Genomic DNA, 21134 nt, shown 5'->3' on the forward strand with positions numbered 1-21134 from the left:
TATGCCAGGAACTGATCTAAGTTACTTTACTTTAATGCGGTCTGCTATTCTTGTCTTCATTTTACAGGTGATGAAACTGAAGCACAGAGAGGTTAGGCAAATTGGCCAAGGTCACAGAGGTTGCAAGTGGTAGCATTCCAACCCATGTAATCCAGTTCCAGAAGTCATGCTCCAAACTCCTATGCTACACTTCCATGCACTGGGTACACAGCTTTGAAAAATATAAACAACTGATAGAAGCAATACGTATGATACATGAGTACCTCACACCGTACGTTAGAAGGTGAACTAAGAGCCGTGCACAAAAGGAAAGTAAGCAGGGGAAGGGAAAAGAGGGGTGTACCAGGTTGCAAATTTTAAATGGGCACGGTCATGGAAAGTGTCACCGAGATTACATTTCGGCAAAGGGAGTTTGGCTTCTGCACTGAGAGCAATAGGGAGCCGGGCTAGGGTTCTGAATGGAGGAAGGCTGTGATCAGAATTACCTTTTAGACTGATCTTTCCGTCCGCGGTGGAGAGGACAGACTTCAGGGGGATAAAGAGTAGGAGCAGGTCGACCTGTCAACTGCGGGCAAGAAATGATTGTGACTTGGGCTAAGACGGTAGCAGTGGAGTGTGAGAAATGGCCGGATTCACTGTGAAGGGCTATTGATGGGGGCTGCCGCTGAAGTGGATTTGTGGCGCTGAGAGAGGAGTTCAGAATTAACACCGGTCTTCGGTACGTGGAAGCGGCCACTAACTAGGACGGAGTGAGAGCGACAGGAGTAGCTACGGGGCGAGGAGACTCGCCCTGGCACAAGCTCCAAGGGCTCCACGGGCCCTGCAGGCAGGGAAGCTCTTCTTTCCAAGCGCTTCTCACTCAGTAAAATCGCAACGGTTTTTTTTTTAATGTCTTTCTGCGCTGGAACGGAGTCGGGCAGAGAGCAAGCGCCGATAAATATCTGCTCGACATTTCCATGAACTAACACCACGAGCCAGTGTTATTTTTAATAATGTAATGGGTAAAACAGTCCTTACTAAGGAAGGGCCGGGTCGCGGGCGCTTCCCGGGAATCTGCTAGGTGGGCACGTCTGTCCGGGAAGGCTTTCCGCGCACGCGCGGCTCGGCGCTCCTGCCGGGCGGGGCCGCGGAGCCTTGTGACGCAGCCTGGCGCGCGGGCGGGGCGCCACCTCCGGGCGCGCCGCTCAGCCTCTTCCGCTGCCGCCGTGGGAATGGAAACATCTGGCCCACGTGCCGGAAGCCCGCTCGCGGCGGCGACGGCGGCGCGCCACTCCGTGTCCTATCGCGCCAAACCCCTGCGGCTGTCATCGCGAGACGAGCTCGTCGAAATGGCCGCTTCCAGTCAAGGTAAAGGCGGGCGCGCGCACCGCCGACGCCGCGCGGAGCCGCCTCTCTGGGTCCCGGAAGGGGGAGGGCCGCGCGCCGGCGGGTCTCGGCAGAGCTCCCCCGGGAGTCCGGGCCGCTCGCGGCCGGGGAGGGCGCCCGGGGCTCGTCGCTGGCCCGGCCGCTCCCAGGGTCCGGCCAAGGTCAGGCGCCGGGCTGGGACCGAACCGCCCCGAGGCGTTGTCTCCGGTTGGGCTCGCTCAGCCTTCCGGCGCCGCCCCGAACGGCCTAAGCCGGGAGACATTCTGTCCTTGTTCTCGGAAGCACTCTGGCGCTTTCAGACGGAGGCGGCTTCTTTGTCTCTTTGCACGTTCGTCCCCAACACCTGGGAAGCTTCTTTCTGTGCGCAGGGAGCCTCCTCTTGCGCTTTTAATGTCTTCCAAAGAGTAGTACACATCGGATTGTACTTTGAAATCGTTTCTTATTTAGTCCGCGTAGTCAGGAAGATTCCCTGTAATAAAATACACACGGGAGCATGACTTTTAAGTCATGCTTCTTCCCCGACTAATTATCCTGCTTCAGGTTATATTTAGTTCATTACTGGCTCTCAATATCCTATTGCTAAACAGAGCTATCATCGAAAACCCAATTATGTAAACCCCCCAATTACGTAAATTATGTTAAAAACAAAGGCAGTGAGGATATTCAGAATTCATCACTTCTTAATTATTTGCTGTGTTTCGCTGTCGTGTGTGCTCTCGAGGTTATTCACATGTATTGTGTCTATGTGGTGGAAACAACAGCATGGTGTGCTGCTGTGCGTCTCTTTCCAGCCCTTAGGGTCGTGATGTCACACCCACCGGGGGTGACTACATAGTGGAAATGGATGTACGCAGCAGATCACTCCCAGCCGGTTGGTAAACATTGACCAGCATCCCACCAAATCTAAGTGACTAAGGGGTTCGAATGCACAATTTAATTATTTTCCTGCGGAGTAGACTGCTCTCATTCACTTAAAAAATACAGGTTCAGGGACCCCTTTTGACTGGAGCCCCCTGTAGAGCTGATGGGCTTTGGTAAAGTTACATTAAAACAAAACTCAAAACCTATTCTTGTTTTCACTGATATTCTTTAACCCAGGGAGAGAATTTCTTCATCAACACAGCAGTAATGTCTTACTGTTGTGTTGTGCTGGTGCTTAAGGTTACATTAGAAAAATAATTTTTCATGGCGCCTGGTGGCTCAGTCGGTTGAGCGTCCGACCGGTATCCGACTTCAGCTCAGGTCATGATCCCATTGTTCATGGGTTCCAGCCCTGCATCAGAGTCTGTGCTGACAGCTGGGAGCCTGGAGCCTGCTTCTGATTCTGTGTCTCCCTCTTTCTCTGCCCCTCCCCTGCTCATGCTCCATCTCTGTCTCTCTCTCAAAAATAAACATTAAGAAAAAGAAAAATAATTTTCATGTAACTACTTGTGAAGCCATTAGAAGACCCAGTTCCTCACGTGTCCATATTTTGGTTCTGTTAAATTGGGGTCTGTGATCCATCTTGAAGTGTATTTCGTGTCTGATGTAAGGTAGGGATTGCATTTTTTTTCAGTACAGATAACTAGTAGTTCTAACACAATTTGTTAAGAAGACTCTTTCTCTATTAAATTACTTTGGTGCCACGTTACTGAAAATCAGATGACCGTGTGTGTAGATCTACTTGTGGACTCTGTATTCTCTTCCATTGATAATATTTGTGTATCCTTCGGTTGGTGGTACACCGTCAAATATGGTAGCTGTGTAAGTCTTGACATTAGGCAGCTATAGTATTCTGTAGCTTTATGAGAAGTCTTGAAATTCCTTTAACTTTGTTCTTTTTCCCCCCCCCCAAAATTGTTTTGACCACTTGCGGCACATTAGATTTTCCTAAACAACTGCAACGATATCTCCCATTCCAGCTGCTCTTTTCTCGGTGTGACTTTGATACTCCTCCCACTCAGTGATGGGATCTATGTATTCCCTCTTGAATCTGCATAAGGGTTTGTGACCACTTCTACAGAATGTGGTGGAAGTAACGCTGCATGGCTTCTGAGGCTAGGCTTCTGGGGCTAGGTCTTAAATGGTTTTCATAGCTTCTGCTTGGCCCTCAAGCTCCTTCACTCCATTGGTCTCTCACTACTTGCCTTGGGCCATCCACCCTTGAGCCTAGGCACCATGCTGTAAGGAAGCCCAAATTAACCTACATAGAGAAGTAGCCTGTATATGTCAGTGTGGGAGATGATTCCAGACCTTCTGCCTGTAAGCCTTCCAGCGGAATCCTCACACATTGTGTAACAGGGGTAAACTGTAACGCTATATCCTATCAGAATCCTGATCCACAGAGTTTAAGAGCATAATAAATGATTCTTTAGCTCCATGAAGGTTTGGCATAATTTGCCATAGTAGCTGGAACACTACTCAAGGAAGTCTTTTGCACCTCCAAATACATTTTGGAACCAGCCTGTCAATTTCTAGATAAAAACCTACCTTTTGACTGGGATGGTGTTGAGTCTATACATCAATATGGAGAGAATGAACATTTTAATAATATTGCCTTGCAAATCATAGTACATATCTCCATTAATTTCAGTCATTTTCACTGTTTCCCTGCAGTGCTTTGTTCTTTATAGTGCAGAGGTCTTGTGCGTATTTCATTAAATTTATCCCTGCATTATCTTCTCACAGAGAAAGGGATTAGACATTTTGTTAACTCTTTTTCCTTTCTTGGGCGAATCACTTAACCTCTGAGCCTCCATTTCTTTTTTTTTAATGTTTATTTATGTATTTTCAGAGAGTGCACCAGCAGGGGAGGGGCAGAGAGAGGGAGAGAGAGAATCCCAAGCAGTCTCCGCACTGTCAGCACAGAGCCCGATGCGGGGCTCTAGCTCAGAAACGGTGAGATCATGACCTGAGCCGAAACCAAGAGTCGGATGCTTAACTGACTGAGCCCCCCAGGCGCCCCTGAGCTTCCATTTCTTGATTAGAAAGTGGAGTTAATAAATAGTACCTTTTTTTTGTACCGACTATGTTCTGTGAATTTAATTAGAAATATGTATTTGTTGCTTAGCACATTTCCTGGTAAGCATTGTCTAGTAAGAGTTCAATAAAACATTACCGTTTATCCTTATTATCAATGGAGATTCGTATAGTAGTAAGAATTTGTGAATTTGTGGGCTACTGAATAGTACTGAGTGACTCTTCAAAAAGGAGAGGCAAGGGCGCCTGGGCGGCTCAGTCAGTTAAGTGTCTGACTTCTGCTCAGGTTATGATCTCACGGCTCATGAGTTCCAGCACTGCATTAGGCTCTGTGCTGACAGCTCAGAGCCTGGAGCTTTCTTTGGATTCTGTGTCTCCTTCTCTGTCTGCCCCTCCCCCAATTGCACTCTTTCTCTGTCTCAAAAATAAACAAACATTAAAAGGAGAGGCAAATGAAAAATTTAAGTGAAAAATTCATTTAAGATACTAATTATTACTAGCAGGCTTTTGTAGGTCCTTTGCTTGTTTTTAAATTCGAGAGGAAAAAAAAATCGAGAGGAAAAATTAGAGCACTAATTCTAAATTGTCTAGTTATTTTTTTCTCTAAGGCAGCTATTATTTGTTGATTTTATTCTGATTTTTAAAAATTGCTATCCACGATTTCAGAGTTAATTTACTATTTAAAATATAATAATATTTAGAGGTTCTTATTACAATACCTGTTTCTTAAAAATCTCAATCGAGTTAAGAATTGTGATTTATTGTAAAAGTAAGTATTTTCTTATTCCGTATCTTAATTCTTGTAGGAAACTTTGAGAGAAATTTTGAGTCACTGGACCTTGCAGAATTTGCTAAAAAGCAGCCATGGTGGCGCAAGCTGTTTGGGCAGGAATCTGGGCCCTCAGCTGAAAAATACAGCGTGGCGACCCAGCTGTTAATTGGAGGTGTCACTGGATGGTAAGTGATATGAAAGATGTCCAGTATCTTTTTTTGCATGATTTAGTATTGCACTCGTGGGAACCACCTCCTTAACCAGTGAAAACACATGGACTTTTGTGAAATTGATCACTTAATGTGTAGCATTCATCTAAACATCTTGTTAAAGTGCTACTTAATGGTTGTGGTTATACACGTGAGTATTTATCACATTCCAGGCAGTATTTTGAGTATTTATATATTTCATTTCCTTTTCACAACTCTTGAAATTGGTACTGGTATTATCTATCCTCATTTTTTTCCAGTTTTATCGAGAAATAAATATGCATCACTGGGTAAGTTTAAGGTATATAGCATGATGGTTTCATTTACATATATTGTGAAACGGAACATTCATCATCTCATATACATACAGTAAAAAGAGAAGAAAATACTTTCTCCTTGTGATGAGAACTCTCAGGATCTACTCTCATAACCATTTTCTTATACAACAGTGTTAGCTGCAGACATTACATTGTACGTTACGTCCCTAATACGTATTTATAACTCCAAGTTTGTACCTTTTGACCACCTTCATCTAGTTCCCCCTCCCCCAGCCCCCTGTAACCACAAATCTGATGTCTTTTTCTATGAGTTTTGTGTTTATTTTAGACTGTACACATAAGAGATTGCACATGGGGTGCCTGGGTGGCTCAGTTGGTTAAGCATCCGACTTCGGCGCAGGTCATGATCTTGCGGTTCATGACTTTGAGCCCCGCATTGGGTTCTGTGCTGACAGCTTGGAGCCTAGAGCCTGCTTCGGATTCTGTGTCTCCCTCTCTCTCTGCCCCTCCCCTGCTTGAGCTCTGTCTCTCACTCTTAAAAATAAACATTAAATTTGAAAAAGTTTTTTAAATAAGGGATTGCACATATAAGATCTCACATATAAGTGAGATCTTGCAGTATTTGTCTTTATTTGTCTGACTTACCTCACTCAGCATCATGTCCTCAAGGTGAATCCATGTTGTCACAATTGATAGGATTCCCCTCCCCTTATGGCTGAATAATAGTCCAGTGTGTGTGTGTGTGTGTGTGTGTGTGAAAATATCTCTCTATAGATAGATAGATCATATCTCATGTTTTTTCACCCATTGATCAACACGTAGGTTGTTTCCATGTCTTGGCTATTGTGAACAGTGATGCAGTGAACATGGGGGTGCAAATATCTTTTTGAGTTCATGTTTTAATTTCCTTTAGATGTATTCCCAGAAGTGGAATTGCTGGATCATATGGCAGTTCTATTTTTAGTTTTTTGAGGCACGTCCATATTGTTTTCCACAATGGCTGTACCAATTTACAGTCCCAGCAAGAGTACACAAGGGTTCCCTTTTCTCCACACTGAGAAGTGGAGAATGCAAAAATACACAAATATGTAAAGTATGTATATAGATAGCTCATTTCCTTCTCACAACATCTCTGAAATTGGTACTGTAATCATTCTCATTTTATAGGAACTAAGGCTTAGAAGGTCCAGGGTCTCAGAGCCAGAAAGTGGTATACTAGGGAGCTAGCTGCTTGTTTCTTAGCTGTGTCAGATGATAACGTTCTTAATGTGACACAGCCTATGGATTTATTTGTAGTAAACTCAACAGGTTTAATAGATTTAGTCAGAAAGACATAATGCATCAATTTCATCTCTCCATTCTACATTTAAAACTCCTATTGTACAACATAATCTATAGAACAGTGCATATGATATTAATGAATACGTATGGAGTGAGCACCTGTTTAACAGACACTCAGGTTGAAAACATGTGGCTGGCACCCCAAAAACTCTAGAGATGAACGCTGTCCTGAGCTCCTTGCTTTTCTTTTTACTTTTAACAGCAGTTCAGTCAGGAAATATTATACTGTCGTTGATCTGCTTTTGAACTTGAAATAGACGCACTCGTGTATTCTTTTGAGTCTTCCCTTTTTTCTCAACTTCTTTTGTATACACGACCATGCGTGCAGTTGTAGTTCCTTTGTTTTCATTGGTGTTTAGAATTCCATCAGATGAGTATACCACAGCGTTCTTATCCAGGTGATGACTGACACTTGGGTTGGTTCAATTTTTGGCTAATTTAAACACTGCTGATATGAACACTCCATATAAATTTCCTGGTCCATACATATGCACTTTTTTGTAGGGTCTAGACCCAGGAGTTGAATTGCTGGGTCGTGAGGTTTAAGTGTCTTCAGCTTTGCTGGGTAATGTCAAACTGATACTTGATTTGAAAAACCACTTTCCAAAAGTGATTCTGTTTGCCTCTCCACAGCAAGGGTTGATGTTCCTGATGCTGTACATTCTTGTAAGCACTTGGTACTGCCAGACTGAAAGTTTTGGTGGTCTGATCGTGGCATCTCACATGGGTTTCGTTGCATTTCCCTGAGTACTGGTGGAATTGAACAACTTTTACATGTGTTCCATGACCCTTCTGGACCTCGTCTTTGATGAAGTCTCATTTTTAATCTTTTGTAATTTTTCTCTTAAGTTGTCATTCTTTTTCTTATTGAGAGTTGTAAGCATTCTTTATTCTGAATACGAGTTCTTTATTGGTTGTACATTTTGCAGGTATTTTTGCACATTCTGCATTCTGTGATTGTCTTTTCATTTGCCTTTTGGTGTCTTTTGATGAACGTGTAGTATTTTCAATGTCAATTTTATCGATCTTTACCTTAACAGTTAGTAATTTTTATGTTCTGTTGAAGTAATTTTTTTTGCCTACCCCACACACTAGAACTTTATTGTTTTACCTTTCACATTTACATTTATAAATCCACCCGGAATCGTTTTTGGTGTTTAGTGTTGGTCGACATTTCTTTCTTTTTTTCCACGTACAATACCCACTTGTCCCAACTCACTTTATTGGATATGCTGTCCTTCCCCCAGTGCTCTGCCATGTGTCAGACCTGCGTGTGTGTGTGTGTGTGTAACCGCAACTGCCATCTTGGTTTTTAGGACTTTCTTGGCTGTTCTTTATTGTTTTTTTAACAGTTTAATAAATTGGCATATCATAAGATACGGTTGTTTAGAGTATACAATTTGATAAATTTTGACATATACACACCTATAAATCATCACCACAATCAAGGTAATGAGCACATCTATCAGTCTAAAAGTTTCTTCATACCTCTTCATAATCCCTTTTATGCTCTACCAACCACTGATCTGCTTTTTATCACTACAGATTACTTTGCATCTTCTAGAATTATAGATAAATGGAATTATACAGTATGTGTTCTTGTTTGGCTGCTTTCTTGTGCTTAGCATGTTAACCTGGAGGTTCATCTGTGCTGTTTTTTTTTTTTTTTTAAATCAGTTCATTCCTTTTTATTGCTGAGTAGTAATCCGCTGTGTGGATGAACCATTTTGTCTATCCATTTACCTTTGATAGATACAGGTTTGTTTCCACTTTGGGGGTAAAACTGCTATGAACATTTGTGTACAAGTCTCTGTGAATGTATGCTTTCATTTCTTTTGGGTCAATACCTGTGAATAATATGGCTGGGGATTATAGGTGGAATGCTTTAATTTCTTAAGAACTTGCCATATGCTTTTCTAAAGTGCCTGTACTATCTTATACCTCTACCAGCCCTAACACTTTGGCAGTATGTCGTTTTGATCACAGCCATCCTAGTGGGTGGAAAGTGGTGTCTCATTGTGGCTTTAATTTGCATTTCCCTAACGATTAATGATGTCAGCATCTGTTCATGGGTTTATTTTTGCCATCCATATATCTTTGATGAGGTATCTGTTTTCTTTTCTCCATATTTTTATTGGGATGTTGATTTTCTCATAATAGAGTTATGAGAGTTCTTCACTCCAGGTACAAGTTTTATATCAGATATGTGGTTTGCAAATAAATTCTTCTACTCTATAGCGGTTTATTATCTTAACAGTAAAGAACAGAAGTTCTGAACCTTGAAATGTAAGTTATTGGCTCTTTCTTTTATGCCTGTAGCTTTTGGTGTCATATGTGAGAATATTTTCCTGACCCAGGATCACCATGATTTTCTTCCATGTTCTCTTCTAGATGATATATAGGTTTAGATTTTTCGGTTAGGACCATGATCCATTGATCCATTTTGATTTGCTTTTTGTTTATGTTGCAAGGTAGGAATCTAAGTTATTTATTTGCATATGATATGTAATTGCGTCCACATGGTTTGATGAATAGACTATACTTCTCTACACTGAATTGCTTTTGCACTCGTGTCAAAAATCAATTAACTATATGTCTGTTTCTGAACTTTATTTTTTAGATTTTATTTTTACGTAATCTCTACCCCCACTGTGGGGTTTGAACTCATGACCCTGAGATCAAGAGTCACATGCTCTTCCTACTGACCCAGCCAGGCACCCCTGTTTCTAAACTCTTTGTTAAGTTGATTTGTCTATCTTTGTGCTAGCATCACACTGTTTTGATCACGATAACTTTATAATAAGTCATGAAATCAGGTAGCATAAATCTTACGTTGTTTTTCTAAGTTGATTTGACTGTTCTGGGTACACAGCATTTTCTTTTTTTTTTTTTTAATATATGAAATTTATTGTCAAATTGGTTTCCATATAACACCAGTGCAGCATTTTCATATGAAGTTTAGAATAAGCTTGTTGCCAATTTCTACAAAAAGTCTGATATGATTTTGACTGGCATTGCATTGATCCATAAACATGGTTTATAGATTGGTTTGGGTTTCTTTTAATTTCTCCCAGCAATGCTTTGTAGGTCTTGCACATCTTCTTTCTGATGCTATTGTAAATGGTATTTTAAAATATCAATTTTGGATTGTTCGTTGCTTATATATAGAAACACAATTGGAACTCACGAACTGCAAGATCATGACCTGAGCCAAAGTCGGACACTCAACCGACTGAGCCACCCAGGCACCCCTAAAAGTTTTTTTAATTTTTTTTTAAGTTTATTTTTGAGAGAGAGAGAGAGAGAGAGAGACAGATCACGAGCGGGGGAGGGGCAGAGAGCGAGGGAGACACAGAATCCGAAGAAGGCTCCAGGTTCCGAGCTGTCAGCACAGAGCCCGACTCGGGGCTCAAACCCATGAACTGTGAGATCATGACCTGAGCTGAAGTCAGTTGCCCAACCGACTGAGCCACTCAGGCACCCTGCAACCTAAAAGCTTTAAGGGATTTGCTCAAAATTAGTAAGTGGTAGAGGTAAAATTTGAATCAGGGTCTTTCTGAGTGCAGAGCCTTTTTTCCTTTCTTATGTTGTACAAGAGTGGGAAGGAGCTGGATCATCCCAAGGTAATTACGATCTGAACATTGTTAGAAGTACATGTTTCTGTGTATTTGACAGCTTGTCGACTTGTCTGATGTTGGTTTGGTTTTTGTAGGTGCACGGGTTTCATATTCCAGAAGGTTGGAAAGTTGGCTGCAACAGCTGTGGGAGGTGGATTTTTTCTCCTTCAGGTCTGTATGTGACGTGTTCCGGGGTGTTTGGAAGTCCTCCTTGCCCATGGGGAATGTGATGTGAGAAGCCGTACTTGAGTCCTGGCTGTATTACACTAGAACAGCCTTTGCCCTTGTTTTCAGCGTACTATCTGAAATTCTAGTGAGCATTTGAGTCCACTTTCATCAACTACTAGTCACATTTTATTTCATAATTTATAACACGGGGAATATTCCTTATCATAGTTCCCTCATAGGGTTTTCAAGACCAGTTGAAATATGAAACATGATTTCAAAAATACGAAGTGTGATGCAAGTACCTTGTGATACTATTATTTTGCCCAGGGCACATTGATCCCAGAGCAGCCAAGGAGACGAGGGCTAAATGATATTCAGTCTTGTGTGTTTGGCCCGGAGTTGATTTCAGAACTACTGGGTATTGATTCTCTGAGGCAGCATTTGGCATCGCTTTGCACACCTGACTCCACATTGGAATCACCTGAGGACGTTTAAAGACCGCTGGTGCTTGAGACCTTGTTCCCCCGCCACCGCCCCTCGATTCCATAGGAGGTAGATGCAGTTGCCCATCTGAGTACTTGTACACTCGTGGAGAAGCACTGCTCTGTAGGAGACAGAACTTGTTGGATTGTGCCACAGTCTCCAAATTCCTAGCCCTTTGCCTCCTTCCATGGTTGACAGCCCTCACTTCAGCAAGGTCAGTGCTGCCTTCGAACCGCAGGTGCAGTGAGTCTCCCAGATGGGTCAGGGGAAGAAGGACCGTGCAGGAGGAGGGGGCTGGTGCCTGGCGGGCCAGGGTAGAGGCCGGGGCCCGGCTCAGTTGGGTGTAGTATTTCTCTCTCACGGTTTCCATGGGTCAGAAGTTCGGGGAGGGGAGGGTGTGTGCTTGTGGCCGGAGGTCCCACGTAGTTACACGGGGGAGGTGGCTGCGGCAGGGCCGGGCCTCGCTTCCTCTCTCAAGGAGGTCAGGCTTGCTGCAAGTCGTGGGACCCCTCATATCTCCCCCTCGCTCCTTCCCCCTGCCCCGTGGGGCAGAAGTGCAGTGACAGCTCTCTCCCTGTGCTCCCCCAACCCTGCCCCAGACTCTGTAAATACCTTAATGTTGCTTTCAAATATCTTTTTTCTTTCACCTAAAGCTTTCTTCACTTGAAGTATAATTGACATACAATGTGAGTTTCAGGCGTACAACAGAACGGTTCAGTATTGATATACGTGACAGAATGTCTCAATCTGAGCGTACCCTCTGTTTTTTGGAGGGGCAGTGACTGACAGAAGCAATTGCTACTAGAAACGCTTCCTTGCTGAGGGAGGTGAGACCTGGAGAGTCCATGCTGTGCACTCACGCTACCGGTCACCGGAGGGATGTGGGTGGCGCTAGGCCTGACGTTTCACACAGGGATCCAGGTTCCTTTCCTTCGTACTCGTCATTGTGCTAGCGGCATGTAGTGAGTCTCCCCTCAGTATTTGTAGTGTGGCATCTGTCATATGTTAATCCAGACGTGTGGATCTGATTCGAGTTGTCCGGTCAACTTTCTACTTGATAGTTGGTAATACAGGCTCCTCCCCATATCATTCAGGAGCATCGTGGCTGCTTTCATAATTTTTGCTTGTCCATCTAAATTTTAGAACAGGCTTGTCAATTATTTTCAAAAATTCTGTTGAAATTTTTACTGGAATTGCATGAGAACGATATAGATAAATTTGGGAAAAATTAAGATCTTTTATGATAATGAGTCACGTGTGAATATGTACTTTCCATTTATTTAGGTCTTTAATGTCTTTGCATAGAATTTAAAATTTTTCATCCATACATCCCGTACACCTCTGCCTTGATTTCCTTCCTAGATACCTTAGGGCTTTAGTTGCACTTGTGGCTTTCCTTGGCCGCTCACCCTCAGCCCCCAAGCTTTCCAGTTGGACTTAGAATGGCACAACTAATAACGTGGGACATCTTTTCCTGTGCTTATTTGCTGTCCACATCTCCTTTTTGACAAAGTGTCTATTCACGTCTTTTGCCCATTTTTAAATTGTGTTGTCCATTTCTGTAGTTTTTATTTTGTCCCATTAAAGGGATATTAAAGGGTTGTAAATCCTAAAATCAGGTAGTGAGATTCCTCCAATTCTCTTCTTTTTCAGAATCATTTTAGCTGTTCTAATTCCTTTGCCTTTCCGTAGACCTTTTATTTTTATTTTTTTTAATTTTAGACAGCATGTGAGCAGGGGAGGGGGTAGAGGGAGAGAGAGATAGAGAATCCACATCCATGCTGAGTGTAGAACCTGACATGGGACTTGATCCCACTACCCTGAGATCATGACCTGAGCTGAGATCAAGAGTCATACACTCAACCGACTGAGCCACCCAGGTGCCTTCCATGTACATTTTAGAAGCAGCTTGTTTGTGTATCTGTAAAACCCCTGCTGGGGTTGGGATCGCAATAACTCTGTAGCTCAACTTGGAAAGAATCGGACATCATTTCTTCATCAAGTTTTCAATTCCATGTGCATGGCCTGTCTCACCATTTATTTGTTCATCTTTAAATTCTTCAGCATTTTGTGGTTTTCAGCATGCAGATCCTATTTGATTTTTGTTTCAATTTCTATCTAGTATTTCTTTTACAGCTATTATAAATCATGAATTTTATTCCCATTTCCAGCTGTTTCACTTGCTAGCAAAAAGAATACGATTGATTTTGTGTGTTGCTCTTGTATTCTGCAGCCTTGCTTAAACTCCCCTTTTTCCCCAAATGAGGCAGTTTATTAACACAGCATATATTTTAATGCTTCTTGTTGGCAGCTGCCACCTGTCTTGCATTCTGTCCACATCTCTCTGTCCCTGAGGTGTCAGTTTGCAGCCCCCATCTTGGTCCCTTTCCACCATTTTATGCCCCTCTAGGGCTTGGAGGACCCTGCAGGCCACACTCTTTGAGCCTCTGTTGAAGTGGCTGGGCATGACCCCACTTCTCTGATGTCCTCTGTAGATCTTGGTCATGGAGCTGATGCCAGCGTCAGCCTGGAGGTACAGCTGTCATGCTGTGGAAGCAGCTCGTGTGTAGAACCAGTTCTCATCATAGGGAGCAAGCTCTTTTTTTTAAGTTTATTTATTTATTTTGAGAGGTGGGGGCAGACAGAGGAGAGAGAGGATCACAGGCAGGCCCCACACCCACGAACTGTGAGATCATGACGAGCTAGAGTTAGATGCTTAACTGACTGAGCCACCCAGGTGCCCCTGAATTTCTTTTAATGTTTATTTATTTTTGAGAGAGAGACAGACAGACAGACAGAGTGCCAGTAGGGGAGGGGCAGAGAGAGAGGGAGACACAGAGTCTGAAGCGGGCTCCAGGCTCTGAGCTGTCAGCACGGAGCCCGATGTGGGGCTTGAACCCACAGACCAGGAGATCATGACCTGAGCCAAAGTTGGACACTTAACTGACTGAGCCACCCAGCACTCCAGTTTATTTTTTGTGTTGGATTCTTTGAGATTATGTAGACAGAGATGTCCACAAATAGCAACAATTTGCCTCCTTTCTGATCTGGAGAAGAATTTCAGTTTTTATGAATACTAATGTTTTGTATATTATATGGACTGCAAATACTTTTTCCAGCCCTCGTTTGGGTGGGTGACTGGTTGGTGGTGCTGTGAAATAAAACAGAGACTAGAGGAAGAGCCACAATGCTCTGTAGGAGACTACAGAGAGGAGAGTTTCAATTTGAGGTACTTTGAGAAATCCAAACTTCGGTGGAGAGAAGCGGTATCAGTGGAAGATTCATTGGTGGGGTATAATCAGTCTCTTCATTCCTGGGACAACGTTAATCCATCAGAAAACAACATACTTGAATCGTTTTTTTTAACTTTATTTATTTTCAGAGAGAGCACAAGTGGGAGAGGGGCAGAGAGAGAGAATCCCAAGCAGGCTCTGCACTGTCAGTGAGGAGCCCTGTGTGGGGCTCGATCTCATGAAGTGTGAGATCATGACCTGAGCTGAAATCAAGAGTAGGACCCTCAACTGACTGAGCCTCCCAGATGCTCCTACTTGAATCATTTTTATCCTATTCACACATTCTCATTGAAATTGTTTTTTTTGAGTTTTAGTGTTTGTGTCTGCCGTCTTTATAAAGTGAAGTAGGCTTATTCTATATGTATATTTGGTTGTATTTTTCTCAGTGCCCAGTATATGAAGTTGCTCGTAAGAAATCTCTGTGCAGCCATGTCCTGGAGGATTTCTTTCTGAGCAACAGCGATGACTACGTTGTCAGAAAACTCGTGCTTATGTTGGCTCGAAGGTCAGTAAGGTGTCTTCACCTGAAATCTTGAGTTTGGGTTTCAATTCTGATTTTCATCTTACCATTTTAAACTAACTTAAAAGTTCTTAGTGAGGGGTAAGAGTACAAATAAAGTACAACAGTTGCCAGCGGTCACCGAAAGCCAGTCTATTGATCTGGCATCAGGCGTGGGGTCTTGCACATAGGGTGGACACTGAGATGTGGAGTGAATGTCATTGTCATGCAATGAACGGGATGGCAGATGTCTCCAGAAATGGAAAATCAGATAGGTTTTTGATAACGTGCTTCAGTGATTAACCCTAATGAACAGAAATAACAAGCCTGTCTTTCTTATTTCTTGCTGTCATTATTGAAACTCTAGCTTGCAAACCATACTGGGTACATCAAGATTGACTGGCAGCGAGTAGAGAAGGACATGAAGAAAGCCAAGGAACAACTGAAGATCCGTAAGAGCAGCCAGATACCCAGCGAGGTCAAAAGCAAAGCAGAGGAGGTGAGACTGTTTTGTTTGCCTGCAGTGTGAAAAGTGTCAGCCTTAGATGGAGTACCTTCACCTCAGAGGCCTTGTTTCACAGCCAGGTAATGTGTTGGTGGCCTTTATCAGTGACTGAGAACACAAAGTGATATGTGTACATACGTGGCTGGGTCATGCCTTGAATTAGTTCTTGTAGGAATTGGGGCAGTGCGGCAAACGGGATATAGATGGCTTTAAGTCATACTTTGTCTCCATGCACACCCTTCTCTGAAATGTCTATGTTTTACACGTACGGAGAGTAGCAGGAGTATCCAGCCCAGAGGTGGGCAAACTTTTTTCATAAAGGGCCAGACGATAAATATTTCCAGCCTTGTAGGCCCTGTGGCCTCTGTCACAACTACTGAGATCCATCACGTTGCATGAAAATACCCACAGATGATATGCAGACAAGTGGGTGTGGCTGTGTCACGAGGAAACTGTATTTCAAACAGGCAGCCGGCTGGTTTTGGGCTACAGGCTGTATTGTGCCAAGCCTGCTCTACCACATAGAACCAGGTCTGGTTATACTGGCTGGCGCTTGGACAGGAGAAGTCCTTCCTTTTCAAAAGACTGTATTTCGCTTCTTCTTTATTACCTCTAGAAGTATGTTAAGGGTGTAAGGAAATAAGTGCACTGAAGTGGGGAGCAAGAAATAAATAGGATCAAGGAGTCAAGAAGGTGCCTTCTACCTTGCATGGCCTGGAGCCATTCTCTTCTGGATTCACAGAGAAAGGGGTTGGAATGAGTGCAGAGGGAGGATTTAGAGGTAAATTGCAACAGGCCTTGGCCTTGAAATACTGCCAAATGATGGTAACAAAATAAAACAGGTTAAACCCAGAAGGACTGAGATAACAGGAAAAGAATGCCAGAAGACAAGAAACGTCAGCAAATTTTTAGAAGTTGGAAAGCAGATAGATGAATGGTAAATGAGTTAGCAGACTAGAAAGTACTGAACGGACAAGTCCCCTCGCCAGCCGCATAATGGCAGTCTCTCTGTGGTGGTGGGTGGCAGGCCGAAACTGGTCCTTTGTCCAGAATGGAAAGGAGCATCTGTGAGGGCCCAGGAGTGCAGGTGGTCCCTCCCACTCCTATCCCCCTGCCTCAAGCTCAGGGTTATGAAACTGACACTGTTTTCATTTTCCCAAAAGTTTATTGTTCAGGTGTTTACAAAAGTAATACATGATTGTTGAAAACTTCTTCAAAGACGTGGGAAGTGTATATAGTCAAAGGTATTAGCCTAATGTTTGATTAGAACTAACTGTTGACTCACAGAGGGAATTTGTTATAAACTAACCAAAAGGTTTGTAATTGATTCCACAAATTTTTGTATTCCTGTTCATGGTCTGGAACTGTCACAGGCCCCGGGGTTAGTGGCTGGTTCCCCCCTCAGAGCCCATGCTCTTACCTGGGAAGCCAGGGAATGAGGATGAGAAATTCAGTGTTTAGCAGTAAAATCATCGGTGACTTTGGCAACAGCAGTTTTGGTGGGGTGGTGGGTGGAGTTGAAGGCCAAATGGTAGCGAGTTGAGGAATGAGTAGGAAGTAAGAAAAAGATAATGAATGAAAACAATTACTTCAGGAATTCGTATGATTTTTTTCACTCCCCCTGATGGTAGATGGCAAAAGACAAGGCCTCAAGTCCAGGGGACAAGTGGAACTGACATAGGGAGACGTAGACATAGCGGGAGGAAGAGTGCTAGAGAGCCCCAGAGGAGAAAGCTGGGGTGTGAGTGGCTTAAATGGTTGGGAGATGAACTCACCACTTTGCTTGAGTTCATGAAATGATTAGGCTGGGATATTGGATGTGTTGTCGCAATGAGTGCTTTTCAGTTTTAATTTCTTTTTAATGTTTATTTATATTTGAGAGAGAGAGAGAGACAGAGCACAAGTCGGGTAGGGGCAGAGAGAGAAGGAGACACAGAATCTGAAGCAGGCTCCAGGCTCCGAGCTGTCAGCAGAAAGCTTGACGAGGGGCTCGAACTCACGAACCATGAGATCATGATCTGAGCCAAAGTCAGATGCTTAACCAACTGAGCCACCAAGGCGCCCCATCAGTGAATGCTTTCTAAGGTGATAGCTGTACTTGGGGAAAAGAGGCAGTCTGAATGACTTACCAAAGGTCTCTCAAATGGAAATTGGTCGTCGGAGCCAAAGGGTGCTGAGTGCATGTTCTGAGCTGCAGATGAGTAGACAGCAGGTAGAGGCTTTGTGAACTTAAGATATCCTTATTTTAATCATCTTCTGATGCGTCGAGGTGTGAGAATGCAAATCCGTGGCATCTAATTGAGAAGAGGCCTCAGAGGGGAGTGGGTGGGTAGATGGACAGATGGACTGATGGATGGACAGGATGAGTGGGTAGAGAGATTTGGAGAAGAGACTTCAGAATGAGCAGCCTCTATTGAAAAGTAGGTGTCAGAGAGAATGGAAGAAGTGAATTTGGAAACTGTAGGGGAACCTGAGTGTCTTAGTCAGTTAAGCATGCGACTCTTGATTTTGGCTCAGGTCATGATCTCACAGTTTGTGGGTTCGAGCCCCATGTTGGGCTCTGTGCTGACAGTGTGGAGCCTGCTTGGGATCCTCTCTCTTCCTCTCTGTCTACCCCTCCCCTGCTCTCTCTCAAAAAAAATTGTGTATATGTGTGTATATATATATATATATATATATGTGTGTGTATATATGTATATGTGTATATATGTATATATGTATATGTATATATATATGCATACACACACACACATATATATAAAATTAAATCGTAAACTGTCACCAGTTTATTGAATACAGCTTTATTCTTTTCCCATAACTTCCCCTGTGAACTCTGTCCTTCCCTGTTCCTGGATGAATTCTCAGGCAGATTTCTTAGCTCTGTAACAGACATTACTGAAGACCGAATCCAAGGAGTTGCCTTTGGCTTCTCCTTCTAATCCCTCATATGGCTAGTCATCCATTCGAAGTCCCATCTTGAAACCATCTCTTGAATTTCATCACTTCACACCCCTGCTACCGCCTTGATCAGAGAGCCCATGGTGTGGGGATTGCATAGGGTAAAAGACACGTGATTCCTAATAATAAGGTCCTTAGCAAAACAACCCATTTGTGCTCTGTTCTGTTTCTAGGTAGTGTCATTTGTGAAGAAGAACGTTCTAGTGACTGGTGGATTTTTCGGAGGCTTTCTACTTGGCATGGCATCCTAAAGAGGTCAACTTCACTTCCATTATTCCTGTGTTTTCCAGCCAGCAGCCTCTACACTCCGTCATAGACATCAAGTATCTCCTGCTTCTCTTCTTCTGTGCCTTCCTCCCTGCTGCGGCATATCTGAATGGCTTCTATAGGCATCTGTCGGTACAAGTTGATATGGCCCTACTGTGAGCTCGATGGCAACGGAAGAGACCATAGACGTTAGCTCTTCTCCCAGCACACTCCCCACTTGACTAATCTGTAGGTCAGCAAAAATGTTCCTTTCCCTCCTCCGATATAAGATACTTAACAGAGCATGGTATAAGATGGCCCCGCTTGGAGGATGAGTGGATCCTCAGAGGTTGTCCCAGACTTGCTTTGGAAAGAAATAATAAGCATATAGATACCTTATGTGTTGCATGGAAAGGAACTGAATATATTTGCCTTTAAGCATGAAAGACTTGGTATCTTGGTGTCTACTTTCTTTTTTTTTAGTTGCTTTTAGATTATAGAAAGAGAGCTATTTATATGCTTGCTGTAATTATCCTGACCAAAATGGCAGTATAAGCACTATAATTGAAAAATCTGAATATGGAATGAACTTGTGCTGAGCTGAAGGTATTGTGTTTGGAGGGAATGTCTTTAGGGAAACCAACCAATAGATACATCGTCGAATGGTCAAACTTAGTGAATCACTTTAGGGTGTTAAGATACTATCCAGGGATGTATTCCACCATAAAGCAACTCATGGCTATTTCCACAGGGTTTTTTCATGGTGAAATAAGTGACTTTAGGTGGGAGACGGAAGAAGCTCTTGGATTTTTATCTCATAGGAACGGTTTTAAGCTTTGAAACGTTAAGTATTATTTACCTCTTGTCAAAACTTTAGGGGTAGCCATAGTTCCTGTGTGAAATTCTACTACTTCTCTACCTAGTTGATATGAAATATCTCACATTTGAGCCATAGTTTTAAAGAGCTGGTGTTCCAGGCATTCAGAGTGGAGAACAATAGCAGCGACATGTGTGAAGTAAATTATTGCCATCCTCCAACATAATGTGCTGTGTCAGTGACCCCACCTCTTCGAATTATTCTTCAAAATAAAAGTTTACAGACACGTACACATGCTTAGAATCTTAGCACATTTTGTTATAATGACCCGTTACCATGTCTGCAGCCTCATCTAGAATATCCACTTCTGGAGGGTAAGGCTTGTGTCTTCACCGTTACCGATGGAACTGAGCACTTAGTAGGTGTTCAGTGTTTGTTGAATATATGAACGACGACCTCATATAAATGTATCCAGAAAAGGGACTGATCTAAAGAATTCTTGGAGACTTTTTGAGTTCTGAGAATGCAGAAAACTTAGAATTCCTAAACTTGCAGCTGATTGTTTGCAAAATGTATGTTTTTAAGGCCTTCTTTTAAAACATTTGCCTTTTTACTAATCTTGGGAATGATGTATTGAATTTGTAAATTGTAGCTACCAATGGATGTGTGGAACTTTTTAGAATTCATCCACCTGCATTTTTCCCCTTACTTTAAGGCAACATGAAAGTTTTGCTTATAATTTGTATGAAGCATCCTCAAATCATAATGGTATGAGGCTCTGTGTTGCATATTTTGTATAAGAACTTAAAAACTTGTTATTACTTTTTATTATGAAAACGTATATGAAAACTTTATTATGAAAACAAATATATCTAAAAGTAGAGAAAGTACAATGAGCCTCATATATCTTATCACCTACCTGCAGTGATCATCAGATTATAGCTGGTTTTATCAAGTGTTTTGAAACAAATACAGATGTATCATTTCATTATATTTAAGTACGTGTCTCTAAAAGGTAACAACTGTTTTTAAAAATCATGAATACAGTACCCTACTGTCATACCAAAAACTTAACAGTAATCCCTTAATATCATGAGTTATCTGGCCAGTTTTCAAAATTTCCCATCTCCAAGGTTTTACATTTTGGTTTGTTTGAATCAGTATCCATATGACATATACCCACATTGCATTCAGATGGTCTGTTTAAGTCTCTTTTAATCCTGTATGTTCTTTTTTGTTTGTTTGTTTGTTTGTTTTTGGCCTGCAATATATTTATTGAAGACACTGAGTTATTTGTCCCTTAATTTTCCCCATTCTGCTTCTGAGGCTTGGGTCCCTGGATTATGCCATGTCATTCACCCAGCCCAATAGAATGGTGACTGATTTACTTAAGTAAATCCTAACTGAAGTGCCCTGTGCCCCTGTGGGTTGCGTGACAGGGAGAGTGGCCACTGGCTGCCTCTCTAGTGGGGTGGGAGTTGCCTTATATCCATCCGTTTTTCCGTGATTATTGGCCATGACAACAGAGATGGGCAGGTCATTCTAAGCTTTGAGCAGGTTGTCGTAGATAATAGGTTGAAATAAGATCCATAGGCCTCTCCTGAAGTTTATTCCCAGCTGGCTGC

At 42.7% G+C, this 21134-nt stretch overlaps 1 protein-coding gene across 2 annotated transcripts; it reads left to right on the forward strand.

Moving 5' to 3' along the window:
• The first annotated feature begins 1177 nt into the window (after positions 1 to 1177).
• Positions 1178 to 19138, forward strand: FUNDC2 (FUN14 domain containing 2). 2 transcript variants are annotated; one of them, XR_006213511.1, is made up of 5 exons: positions 1178 to 1347; positions 5130 to 5280; positions 10636 to 10711; positions 11036 to 11405; positions 15351 to 15436. XR_006213511.1 is itself a non-coding variant. In XM_042974892.1 (5 exons), the coding sequence occupies exons 1-5, from the start codon at positions 1212 to 1214 to the stop codon at positions 18695 to 18697; spliced, it is 573 nt and encodes a 190-aa protein (XP_042830826.1). In that variant the 5' UTR covers positions 1182 to 1211; the 3' UTR covers positions 18698 to 19138. The 2 variants fall into 2 exon arrangements, 1 of the variants encoding a protein (XP_042830826.1); XM_042974892.1 differs by lacking the exon at positions 11036 to 11405 and adding an exon at positions 18620 to 19138 and having other exon boundaries at positions 1182 to 1347; positions 15351 to 15482.
• The last annotated feature ends 1996 nt before the right edge of the window (positions 19139 to 21134 follow it).

This window comes from Panthera tigris, chromosome X (assembly GCF_018350195.1).
Source record: "Panthera tigris isolate Pti1 chromosome X, P.tigris_Pti1_mat1.1, whole genome shotgun sequence".
Lineage (NCBI taxonomy): Eukaryota > Metazoa > Chordata > Mammalia > Carnivora > Felidae > Panthera > Panthera tigris.

Excerpts from the sequence above, each read along its gene's own strand:
- FUNDC2 (XM_042974892.1), top strand. The coding sequence starts at position 1,212 with ATGGAAACATCTGGCCCACGTGCCGGAAGCCCGCTCGCGGCGGCGACG. Across the intron at positions 5,281-10,635 it reads ATTGGAGGTGTCACTGGATG|GTGCACGGGTTTCATATTCC; the intron begins GTAAGTGATATG and ends TGGTTTTTGTAG. Across the intron at positions 10,712-15,350 it reads GTGGATTTTTTCTCCTTCAG|CTTGCAAACCATACTGGGTA; the intron begins GTCTGTATGTGA and ends TTGAAACTCTAG.